The 13,457-nt window shown below is 34.8% G+C and overlaps 2 protein-coding genes across 3 annotated transcripts in view; one reads left to right on the top strand and one right to left on the bottom strand.

The window, feature by feature from the left end:
* The window catches only part of LOC118195595 (uncharacterized), a 168,735-nt gene that overhangs the window by 54,403 nt on the left and 100,875 nt on the right, over nt 1-13,457 (top strand). The window lies entirely within an intron of this gene.
* Nucleotides 923-2,893, bottom strand: LOC146995635 (speckle-type POZ protein B-like). Its single transcript, XM_085822902.1, has one exon. The coding sequence runs from the start codon at nt 2,841-2,843 to the stop codon at nt 1,113-1,115; it is 1,731 nt and encodes a 576-aa protein (XP_085679028.1). The 5' UTR covers nt 2,844-2,893; the 3' UTR covers nt 923-1,112.

The following is a 13,457-nucleotide window of genomic DNA, read 5'->3' as shown; positions in this document are numbered from 1 at the left end:
GGCACTCTAGTCGTGCCTTCCACAGAAGATTTACATTTTTGATATTGTTGAGATAGAAAGCAAGCCAGCGAAATTACATCTTAACAGTAGCGAGCAAAAGCTGAAGTGCATAGTTATGAAAGATGGAAGCACGCGAAGAGAAAAGTTTTGGTTTGCAATTTGGTGATTGGTCGAGAGGGATCTGCATTATGGGTTAAGTAAGATCGCATGATTAATTTGAATGACGCAGTTTAGACTTAAACGCTATTTTTAGGACAGATAGAGGAAGTTCTCAAATGAAATAGAAAATAATGGAAGTTATAGTGAATTAAGTTTAGAAGTTTGCTTTCATATTTTTTATCTTACATATATATATTATATGAATATAATAAGTCAAAGAACATATATATGATATGCATATAGAATGCCAAAGAATATTTCATTAATGAGAATTTTCATTTCCATTTGAGAAAAGGTTTATCTTAAAATCAAGAATTATAGTATCTGCACCACGACAAAATCAAAAATTTGAAAAATTACATTTTCTGCAAAAACGAACTTACATTTTTTTTTTTAGAATCACCGAATTATCTGTTCATGTAATAATTATTGTACATGCTTTTAAAAAAAAATGTGAATCTATTTATCTTTAGCACACTGTGAGAAACAATTCAAGTAATACATATAATTAAGAACAGGAAAAAAGAATCGGATTCGTGTTTTTAGCATGGTGTGGATAATATAATACATTAAATTACAACAGTAAAGCCCTATATTATGAACAAATATTATAATTTGATTGTGGACTCTAAAATGAAATATTTTATGCACAATCCATATATGAAAATACGCATGATAATTATGAATTCATATGCTAAATAATAATAATAATAATAATAATATACTATATTAGAATTTATGAGTCAACAAAATTTCAGAAGTTTTGTTTTAATACTTACGAATAAGTAAATACATTTCTGGATGAAAATAAGTAAACTTGTGCCAGAATTCGAATTCCAGATAATAAATTTTAAATTCCGCGTATGATAAAAATATATTTTTGGGATACTTTACCATTTAAAATGTGTTTTAATAATAAAATTTCTAAGTTTTTTTCTCAAAGTTTATATTTATCATTTTGTTGGATTTTTACGAATAATCACTTTTTCTAAAAGTTTTGCCCATACGTTGTTTTCTGCAATTTCTTTCCATTCGTCTGTTGAAAAGACTTGTTCTGCACGGGCACTGATAAATTCGATAACAATGTCGGACAAACCGTCGTTGCAATGTGCATCAACGAATTGTAGAACTTTGTCAATATCTTGGACATAAAGGTTGGATTTTAGGTAAGATGCGCACTTTCTCTTAAGTGCAGGAATATCGTACTTATCAGAAGCGGCATAGAGTTCCATAACGTCTGTAGGTTTTGCGAAATTTCCAAGAAAGAGATCACAGGTTCCAGTATATAGGAACCGAAGCATTCGGTCTATAACCGATGAATCCCCTTCGGGAAATTTAATGGAGCTGTTTCTCGATTGTGTCGTCTCCGTCTCGAACATTCTAGAAAATACCGAAGATCGAGCACACAGAATAAATTTATGAGCGCGTAAAGTATCCGAACCGACAACAATATCAACGTCCGATAATGTTCCACTTTGAAAAAGATTTTCCATGTCACTGCTGAGACACCTGCAATTTATTGTCGATGAAAATGCATAAGAAGTTTCCAGAATCTGGGAATCGTAGCTGCCATCGGAAAATTTTAACTCACATTGAAGTATCAGTATATCCTCTGTATCGGTAGAAATGCGACGAATAAATTTTGCACGCGTGCAACTTTTGTTTGGCTCAGAAGAGTACTCATGTTCTGAATTAAACTTACGAATTGATTCTGAGGTTCCAGGAACTAGTTCGTAGAAGATCTTACTTCTGACAAAAATATGCTTGTCATCGTTGTCACACGCTCCGTAAACGGAGATATCGAAGATTCTATATTCCTGCTTATCTTCGCGAATGTGAAGGATTAAATTCCATCTCCAGAATTTGGCAACACCCACTGTGAACACCTGACTGCGTAACACTGTGTTAACAGGTAATTTTGAGAAACTGTTGATTGGCCACTCAAATGACACATTCCGTACATTTGGTCGAGTTCGACATTTCTGTGCCAATATTACAGGTATGCAAATTAAATGCGGAAGCTCATATTTCGCGGCAGCGGCGGATATTTCTGCGGAGAATTCATCTGCTGTGAAGTCCATCTTTCCCGTGTAAACATATTTGAGGATGGCGTCCAGAACATTTGACTGGTTATCCAAAACTAGGTGAGTGGTACTTTCTGCATCCAGCTTTTCTGCCAGTTTGGGCCATCTCGCCCATAATATAGCCTTATGCACCTTGAATTCTGCACCACAGGCACATAAAACGATGTCCGCATGCAATCCATTATTATATGGAAATGGTGGGAGTGACTCCTCTTGGGTTTTCTCACAGGCTTGGTTGAAAGTGAATTTTAGGATCAGAACGTCGTTAATCAGTTTTTGAAATAGCTTGAAATAACTTTTGAAATAGTCAAAAGAATGACCGATTTTGTCACTCTCATGACAGAAAAGGCGTTTAGTGTTGCAATCGAGTCCTTCAATTCTATAACGGAATTTCGAATTTATCGGAATTTCATTCAGGCCAATTACTTGGATGAACACAGGACAAAATACTGAATATAATTTTATACTAAATTTTATACCGGGTAAGAAGTCGACGGCAAATTCTGGACTGTTGAGATACGAACTTGCGTAAACTGGACACATGCTGAAATCTTCAATAATCCACGTAAATGTAAATTTATCATCCTGGTGGTTCTCCATTGTGGAATAAATTCGAGTTCTAACATTGCCTGTCTGACGCGCTTCATGAAGGCGTAAGGATTTTATCGCTTCCGGTTCACAGGGATTAAATGAAACACCCTTTTTTTTTTTATTTCGGCGTAACTTTCTCTACGTTCTGCTATCGTGAGACATTGGCGCCCTCTATGAAGAGCGAAGACACCAACGCAGCGAAATGCACAGAGAAAAAAGAGAAACGATTACGATTATTGCGTTGTACTTCAAAACGGATCACGAGTAATGCGCTCAATAGTTTAAAAATAAAACGTAAATCTTTAGAACAGATTTATGACATGCACGGAAGATGTAATTGTTGTACTGCATTACTCTAATAAAAACGTTTAAAACGTAATAGTTTATTCGATGTTTGACGCCAGATAATGTATTAAAAGAACCCACAATCATCGGTTACGACATACTTCTAATTGTGTTTTATCGGAAATAGGCTCATTTTGCGATTGCGACGCAGTGGTAAATTCCCCGAACGCTGGTAGTTTGACCCTTGGTCAAATCTCGGCGAACGAACTGACTGTATGGGCGTTTTAGTTTCCCTATATGTAGCGTGGATACGAGCGCTTTCCTTAGAAAACACTTCACGGAGGCTTTCGTTATGTAGATAGTCCTCGCATGGTTTTCCATAATCAAGCAAGCATTACGTTAAATGGTCTACGTTTTATATACTATGAGATAAGTGTGAGAATTTGTGACAATCGTTCTAATTATGCTTGTAGGGAAGGTAAAAAATCTTATGTAGACACACGTGACTTCCTTCTACGACCTATTAAATGGCACATTTTTTGCTGCATTTCATTTAAACTTATTTTCCCTAATTTCATTAGAGATATATTTCTCATTCAATCAATTCATTTCTCACTGCAAGGAAAAGTGTAAAATACAGAAAAACCTAAAACACCAAACGTAGTTAAAAACCATTGAAAAAAGTTTTGCAGTTAAAATTAGAGTTTAAGTTAATTGAAATTAGGTAGAAAGACAAATTAAATTTTTCGTGCACAAAACTTTTGGCTCCACTCGGCAAAAAGACACTGAAGTTGGTGCAGAAACTGAATTCACTACGCTACTAAATTTCAAATGTAAAAAAATAGCAGCGGCGTTAGTAATCTAACTTAAACAACTTTTAAATTGTTGATAATTCTACAACTATTGCATACAGATTAGCTAAAAGCACAAAAACCTTAAACGGAACATAAGAACAACATAATTCAATCACCTATTAAAGCAAAAAAATACACAGTTTATCAATATATAAGAATAAAAAAAAACTGATCTCATGGAGCCGAGTAACAGAGTAGTCATATACGTAGTACACATCTATTTATATACTTTTACGTCCTTTACTTCGTATAAGGAAGAAAAAACACGCATACATTTTTATATCATTTTGTCAAAAATGCAACATACGGTAACAGATATCAGGTTTGCGGAAGTTAGTGGGAATAAAAAGTTTCATTCCCTTTATCATACGAAGATAAACAAAGGTTTACGATAAGCCTAACACGCCCCTTATTTAACCGCTGATTTATTCTGACTGAAATGGCAGCGTAAGAGAGAACAAGAAATGGAGAAACAGAGAGACGATGTATTTACATTCACGTGGGTTGTTGAAAACTTCAGTATGTGCCATGAGTCTACAGGAGAATTCTTTTACAGTCCAGATTTCGCTCTGAATTCTCTCCCTGGCATGAAGTGGTACATTCGATTATATCCGCGAGATTTTACCAAAGAAAACTGTACCGTCATTTCTCTCTTTAGAGATGATAACATTCTAGAAAACTGTAAAGTAAGTTATAGATTTCAAATAGTAGATTGCAAAGGAAAATCAGTTTTTGATTCTAGAGAACAAATATACGTTTTTACGAAACTGACATCCGTCGCAGGTTTGCGTGTGGAAAAGAGTTGTCTTTTTCAGGCACTAAAAAGCGATATCCTGACTATAAAATGCGTTCTAAAACCTGTGATTGAAGCAAACGAACAAGGTACACTTCCTCCACTTCCGTACACAAGTGGAATGTATACGGATGTTGTGTTACGTGCTGAATGCGAAGTTTTCAAAGTGCAAAAAGCAATTTTGTGGGCAAGGTGGCCTAAAATGACAGAAAAATTTGAAACAAAACAGACCTCTGAAGAAGTTCTGGGTGTTAAGTCCGAAGTCTTGGATGCCATCATCAAATATGCGTACACTGGAAAAATAGATTTCAAAGGTTATGAATTTCTAATACAACTTCCCGAAGCTGCTACAAAATGCGAAATGCCCACTTTGAAATTTATAGGTTATGAATTTTTAACAGAACTGTCAGACGCTGCTGCGAAGTACGAGTTTCTCACTCTAATATCTATGCCTGTAGTGGGACAAAAATGCCGAACCCACGTTGATATGCAAAGAATTTCATTTCAGTGGCCAATAGAAAATTTCTCCATCTTGCCTGTTAATACAACACTAAACAGCAATGTGTTTGCTGTCAATAATGTGAAATCCTGCAAATGGAAATTAGTGTTTTGCTTGCGTGAAGATACAAAGAGTAGCAGAAAATTTGATATAACCCTCTGCAAAGTCTACTGCAATAAAATGGAACGGGTTTTTGTGAGGTGCAAGCTATCATTCGATAAGTCTGATTCTTCCGCAAACGAACGCTTGTTCGAGTTCGACGATAGCTGGAAATGTGCGGAGTTTTCGCGAAGAATTTCTAAAGATCCAAAGGATATGCTGCTAATTAAGTGCGATTTAAGGTTTTCGAATTGCGGTCACTTTTCTGAGATCGTGGAATCTTTTTGTGACGTCACTTCTTCTATAAACTCTCATCGTTTCAGCAGTGACCTTCGTAATCTCTATAGAAGTGGACATTTATCGGATGTCAATATTGTAGTGGATTCAGAAATATTTCCCGCGCACAAATTTATTCTGTGCGCCCGATCGTCTGTGTTTTCGAGAATGTTCCGTAACGAAATGAAAGATTCCGAAAAAAATTCCATTGAAATTTCTGATATGGATCCTGAGATTTTGGACGAAATGCTTCTGTTTTTGTATTCGGGCAACTTAGACAAACCATTAAGAGAAACAGCTGCGCAGCTGTATGTAGCAGCTGAAAGATACGATCTACCTGCTCTTAAGAGAAAGTGCTCGTCGTTCCTGAAATGTAATCTTAATGTCCAAAACGCACGCAAAGCTCTGCAGTTAGCGGATTTGTATTTCGACAGCGATTTATATGAGAGTGTATTCGAATATATAAGTACACATGCAGAAGAGGTGTTCTAAAGTGATGAATGGAAGGAGATCTCTAAAAGTCACATGTGTGCAAAAATGTTGGAAAAAGCCATAATTCGTAATATCTCTGCAAAATAATTAATATCAAATTCGGGATCAGAATAAAAAGAATTCCTTTTTTGCGAAATCATATAGATTCCAATAATTTTTTAAATTCACCGAACTATCTCTTTCCGAGTCCTTCCCTAAGACGACCACTTCTGAAAGCGACCACGTTTCTGAGAGCGTATTGACACCTCATTAGTAAGATGACCTATCTCCTCAAAAACCAGAATCATTCTAAATCGCTGGTGGTTGTCTTAGAGAGGATTTTAGTATATTTATGTTAAAAATCTACTTTAACATTTCGTTTGCAGAATTCAAAATTATTTCTCGAATTTGAAATTATCGATAAAGATGTAAATATTTACAAAATTAAGTACTGAAATTCTAGATGGAAAGTAGGTTGAATATTCTGCTATTCAGTTTTACGATTATTTTAAATAATCAATTAATATTGTACTTATTCGAAAGATTGACTGAAGACATGGATTTCGTTTAGGACATTCGTATTAGTTTACATTTTATAATTTAATTTATGATACTTTGTTAAGAACTGGTTAAATTATGCAACACAAAATAAAAGAAGAAATGCGTATAATGTTCATCCCATATTTAATTTGTAATAAAACACATGCAAAAACTATAAAAGAGAAATACAGTGGCAAACTGTAAGAAATAGGAGAATATGCCAAAACCGAATATGAAAATAAAATTTACATCTTTTACTGCATCGTCGTCAGGGGGTTGTTGCACTAAAACAAGCAAATAAATAAAAAGCCCTTTTCTGAACAGGCAAAGATACAAATTAAGATTTAAAATTTTAAATTAAAAAAATAATAAACTCTACAAATTTTCCCATTCGTTAAACTGAAGCGAATTAATATTTCACTTAAGTAAGCGGTCTTTTCAGGATTCATAATCCAGGTAATTCGATGTTTTACCTTTTTCAAATTATGCATTTTTACTTCTGCATATTTTATGTTACAGTTTTAAAATATAGTTATGATACTTTGTATTTTAATGCAGCATTTAATTAATAATGTAATATGATTATGAGTTTCTTTATATTTACAACCAGGAACTTAATGATGTTGTGCTTAACTAATTCCGTAATATAGTTATGATACTTCTAAATTTATTGTAGCATTTAATTAGTTCTGTAATATCTGTATTTTCTGTTAATATCTGTATTTGAACGCTGTGCTTAACTAATTATGTAACACAGTTATGATACTTTGTGTCAGTAACTTAATTTAGCGCTTAATTAACTGTATATTATTTGGTTATGTCTCTATAATATTGCTATGTCTTATTATTGTATACAATATTGCTGTTCTGTAATAATTATATATTATTTTGTATCGATATTTTAAAGTTGTGTATAATACTGTTTATATCTGTATTTTAACCGTTATGCTGACTTAATTTAACAATGTGATTATGATACTTTGTGTCTGTATTTTAATGGACTAAGTAATTAATTCTCTAATACAGTAATGATACTGATTCAGAAGTCAAACAACAATAATGATACTTTGTGTTTTAATTTTGAGCTTAATTAATTCTATGATAATTTGTATCTGTATGTCAGTGCTGTGTTTTATTCATGCTGAAGTATAGTTATTAAACTTTGTATTTGTAAATTAATGTAATATTCAATTAATTCTGCAGCATAATTAGGATAGTATGCACATTTATTTTAATGTAGTGCTTAAATTATTGTGTAAGATACTTATGATACTTTCTATATCTAGTTTAATTTAATGCTTAATTAATTCTGTGATGATGCTATATTTTATATCAATATTTTAATGTTGTACATAATCGTGTTATATAATTTTGTAATTTATATTTGTATTTTAATGGCTATGCTGTTAGTTAATATATACTAATTAATTCAGGACTGTTTTAAACGTACTAATTAATTAATACGTACTAATTAATTCAACACAATACAAATTAATTAATGCATAGTAATTTGTTCAATTCTGTGTTAAATACACTAATTAATTAATACATTCTAATTAATTCAGTATTATTTTTACTCAAAGTGAAAGATCCGTGATTTGAATCTCAGGCAAGGGCTAAACAGCGGATTTTGTTGTTTCATTCATTGTCTTCTGGGAACTTTATGATTTTCAGTGAACGTAAGTATAGTTCTGCCGTCTCAAACGCAACCTTGGCTGGCATTCTGCCAAAATACGTAGACTCGTCCGAAAGGGGCGTTATTACTTGCTGCGACGTGAAAGGTCACGTGAACACTCCGGAAAGAGAGAATTTATATGCTCAAAGGAAAGAAAGCCCCCATTCTTCCACCCTATTTTCAAAATAACTCGGTCCGAATGGCGCATGCGTGTTTGCGCTCATGGTCGCAGATGAGGCGGTCGAACTATAAATTATCGCCTGATTCCGTGTATGCAGTCTTACGGTCGGCTGACAAGTGGAAGATTCGTATTTCGAATTGCAGCGAAAAGAATGGTTCGGCAGAATGGTGGTTTCCCGCGCCATGTCGAGTTAACATGTCGAGTTAGTAAAATGAAAATCCGTGGTTGAAATCCTGGCAAAGGTACTAACTACCTACAGACTCTACAAGTTCCCTAAAGACTTTATCCCCGAAGTGAAAGACGGTGGGCGATAACTCATTACCATGAGGATTTGGCGACTGTGTCCCTTAATCCCCAGTCACCTTTTTAAAAGAGGAAATAAGTAAGGAGTTTTCTCCCTTCTTTCCGCATGCCTTCGTGGTGTCACTGGAAGCATGTTCGACGCGTATTCGAGAGGTCTAGAGTTCGAATCTCTGCCATTTCTTCAGTTTCACGAGTTCAAAAAATTCTTAAAAACACTGCAATATGAAACTTGTACAATGAAGCTTGTAGAATTCTTGTACAAACAGAACTCTGGCTATCTTGAATTTAGGATCAAGGAATTCCAATTATCCGAACTCCCAATATCCAGAAATTCAGTTATTCAAATCTAGGTAGTAGTATGTAATCTAGGTAGTAGTATAATGTAGGTCTACGCTCTAGATCAGAGGTTTCAAACGAGGTCGGCATTGACCCCCTGGGGGGTCTATGAAATTTTAAAGGGGACCAATGATGATGAAGGAATCGTCTAGGGGTGGATAACCGAATATGCATTTTCAGTTGATCGACATAATCAAGATTTCATTGATTACAATATATATATATCTTAATAATTAATTTTTTATTGATATAAATTGGTATCACGTAGGGAGGAAGACAACCTATAAAATAAATATAAGAGGACAAAAAATATGAAAGGTTTTACATTCTAACGGTCGCCCAAAAGGATTTGTTAAGGCTTTTATGCTGTCGCTGAGTTTGCAATTTACCCTTATGCTGTTGCACTAACTCCTATTAACCCATTTTCTTTGTCTTTTTAGCTTTATTATTAAGCATAGTTTTTTTTTTTTTCCTTTCATGATACTTTAAAGATATAACTTAAAAACGTGCATTATTTTCCGGACAACCTAATCCTAAGAACGCAAATGGAACTGGAATGGAAAGCGAGAAACAGATTAAACGTTTTTGAAGGAGGTAACTTAAAAATTAAGTTCAGGAATCACATTTCAAAGAATAAATAAATTGCATCAGTACTTTGCATTCGGTAAAAGCGAACTTTTATGCAGTAGAATATGCGATTTTGTTTCTAAAAACTTGTTTATATTCGAAAAACTTTGAAAGCTTTCGCATTTTATATTACGCCTAAAGGGGCGTTCTTTTTATTTATTTTTTTTATTTACATTTTTATTTCCATAGCATTTGTGCTAATGTTCCTTTGGACAAAATATTTAAAAACAGTATATCTTTAGAATTTCCGACATACAGTCTCGAGCGCTGGAGATAATTGTCTTCTTTTTTCCGGACAGTGTTGCCATTTCTGGCTTTGAAATCGCTGAATTCGTTAATGTTTTACAAAATATGAAACAGACAATAAAATAAATTCCAAATTCGGCCTTCCGTGTGCTCATATTCGGGGGGGGGGAGGACTACGTTACTCAAAATTTCAAGTCTGTAGGTATTGTTGTTTTTTCACAATGCCAGAAACATACATTCGTGCAGATTTTTCATTACCTAATTTCTTTAAATATAATACAGGGCGATAATATTTGGTGGCAACAATTTGAAAACTGAAACGGCTGACGTAAAATACCGTTTTGTGTCTAATAGCTCTTTTGGGATAGCGTCCGTTTGGGCTAAGAAAAAATAATAAAACATAAATCCAGCCTTATTGTTATCTTATCCTCTATCTAGCCTTATTGTTATCTTTAAGTTCAATTATTTGTATTATGATTATGCTGCATGTTGTATATAGAGAAAAATGTAAGAGGGTCGATGGAGAAAATAATTTCTTTAAAAGAAGTCGATGCAAGAAAAAGGTGGTTAATCCTTGGTTTAGTTCAAATAAAATAAAGCTTAAGTTAGTTTACTTTTTTAAATTTTGTTGTCATGTAAATAATGAGAAAAGATTTAAATGCTATAAAATTATTACTGTAAATTTCAATAGCATATTTATTTCTCAACACAGAGGACCAACTAGGCTCAATATTAGCCGAGTGATAACACCACTGTAAACTAGTAATTCGATTCGGATTCAAATCCCAGCGAACGATATGATTGCTTGGCGAGCTAGTTTCCCTTAGAAAGTCCTTCGTGAAAGCATCCCTTCCTTCAGATAGGTAGCTCACGTGTGCTTTGCAGTATTCAGATAATGTAAAGCTTCATTATAGTAATATATTAGCTTTTACACGCTTCATTACTAATTGCCTTGACTGATAAACCAAATTTCGTTTTCACTTTGCCTCCCCGCTTGTTGATTTCCATATATTCGCCTTTGTAAAAGACTTTTACTGCTGAAGAAAAGAGATCTGTATGTAATAGCTCTTAAAATAGATAGTATTTCATTCAAAATCCATGACAATCTGAAGTTTTTTTTTTTTTTTTTTTGGGGGGGGGATATATTTTAGTAACACCCGTAGTTAGTAACAACGGGTAAATACCCGTTGTTACAAGATTCTTACAGTGTACATGATTTAAAATATGAAAACATGCTTTTGCTCAGAAATTCGCTGAAGAAAATTTCCTTAGTTACCTGTGAATCACCAGTTTCTTTATCACTGCTCAAGAGGTGCACTTCAAATTGTGTTATCTCTTCGGGGCGTTACTCTTAGAGCTCTGCATTATATTGAGCTGTTTACTCCAGCAGGTTGATCTTATCAATCAGGAAGGTGGGACAATACGATACAAATGAAAAATCTAGCGTTGGCGAAAGTTCTGCGGAAAAAAGTACTGTTTATAGTGCAAAGTGAAACTGGTCAAAGTTCCGCCAAATACATGAACTCTCATTTCGTTGCAACGAAGTCAAGCCTTGAAAATCTGTAAAATCTAATGCAGAATCAAGAGGAAGACAAATTTACTTTCACGTGGGCTATAGAGCATTCTAGCATGGGTCCTCATTCGGTATGTGAAGATCTTCAGAGCCCGGAATTTACCTTCAATTCTTTACCCAGCATCAAATGGCAGATAAGTTTGCGTAATTCCGTATCTGACATTGTCGAGGAATGTAAAACATTTTTTACCCTTTGCAAAAGTGGTACCGTTCTGGAAAGCTTTAAAATATGCAGCAGCTGTGAATTACTAACGTCCGACAAAAGGTCTATTGTGAGTTTTAATCAAACTACCAACGTGTTTACAAATGCGGCATCGGCAAGCCTGGGCAGTTATCAAAGCGGTTCTCTCTTAAAATCTCTGATAAACGATATTTTGATCATAAAATGTACTTTCAAGCTTATAAAAGAGACAGATGAAAAAGAGACATTCCCAGGAGTTCCTTACCGAAACGGATTGCTCACGGATGTCGTATTACGTGCGACTGGCACGGATTTCAGAGTCCATAAAGCGATTTTATGGGCAAGGTGGCCCAAACTAGCGGAAAAACTGGATGCAGAAAAAATTAACAAGCTTGTTTTGGATATTAAGCCGAATGTACTGGAGGCAGTTGTCAAATACGTTTACACCGGAAGGATGGATTTCGGCGGAGGCGAATCCTCAACAGAAATCGTAGCGGCTGCTATAAAATATGAGCTTCCCCATTTGATATGTGCACCTATTGTGGCCCAGAACTGTCTGACGCACATAAATATAAACAAAGTATCATTTGAGTGGCCAATCCAGAATTTCTGCAGCCTGCCTGTCAACACAGTGCTATACAGTCACGTGTTCACAGTGGGTTGTGTGAAGTTTTGCAGATGGTATTTAATCTTTCATTTGCGCGAAGATGCCGTTCGAGGTGTAATCTTCGACGTATCCCTTTGCAAATCAGGTAGCGATGCATCGCCACGGATTTTCGTACGAAGTAACATATCCTTCGGTGGTATTACTTCGTCGGAAAATGAGCACATATTCAAAAAGGATGAAAGCTGGATGTGTGCAGAATTTTCACGCAATGTGCTTATGGATCCAGAGAATATATTGACTCTTAAATGCACGTTAATGTTTTCGGATTGCACATCTGATTCCAAAGTTGTAGAATGTTCTTATGGATTTGCACCGTCCGTAAGTTGTAGGTATTTTCGCAGCGACATGGCAGATCTTTACCAAAGCCGCAAATCGTCGGATGTGGACATTGTCGTCGGTTTGGAAACATTTCGCGCTCATAAGTTCCTTCTCTGCGCTCGATCTTCAGTGTTTTCCGAAATGTTCGTGACGAAGAGCAACAGACCGTCGAAGAAGAACTCCGTCGAAGTTTCTGCTGTAGATTCTTTAATAATGGATACAATGCTTCGCACTCTGTACTCTGGAAATATAGATTTCAGATTTTTACCGATAGAAAAAGTTATGGAACTGTATACAGTAGCTGATAAGTATGATATTTCTTTCCTAAAGAAAATTTGTTCTTCCAATCTGAAATCGAGTCTCATTATCGAAAATGTTGTCCGGATTTTGCGATTTGCCGATCAGCATTCCGATGACGATTTGTATGATAATGTGTTCGAATTCATCAGTTCACACGCAGAACTGGTTTGTTCTACCGAGGAGTGGAAGGAAATCTGCGATAATAATATGTATACGAAACTTTTCGAGAAGGCAGTAGTATTTAATAGTCCTAAAAAGTAATTTACATAAAAATGTGAGAGGATTTGTATGATTCTGCTATGTCTATAAACTTGTGTTAATGTTCGACTTAACTAATAAGGAGTTTTCCTCGTAGTCTCAAGCAATGATAAGTTAAAATAGTATTTTTATTTAACTCTT

This window comes from Stegodyphus dumicola, chromosome 8 (genome assembly GCF_044657685.1).
Source record: "Stegodyphus dumicola isolate Sdum_Otavi_A_Nest chromosome 8, ASM4465768v1".
NCBI lineage: Eukaryota > Metazoa > Arthropoda > Arachnida > Araneae > Eresidae > Stegodyphus > Stegodyphus dumicola.
The sequence above is the reverse complement of the archived record's forward strand: the minus strand, read 5'-3'. Positions and strand labels throughout refer to the sequence as shown.

Excerpts from the sequence above, each read along its gene's own strand:
- LOC146995635 (XM_085822902.1), bottom strand. The coding sequence starts at position 2,843 with ATGGAGAACCACCAGGATGATAAATTTACATTTACGTGGATTATTGAA.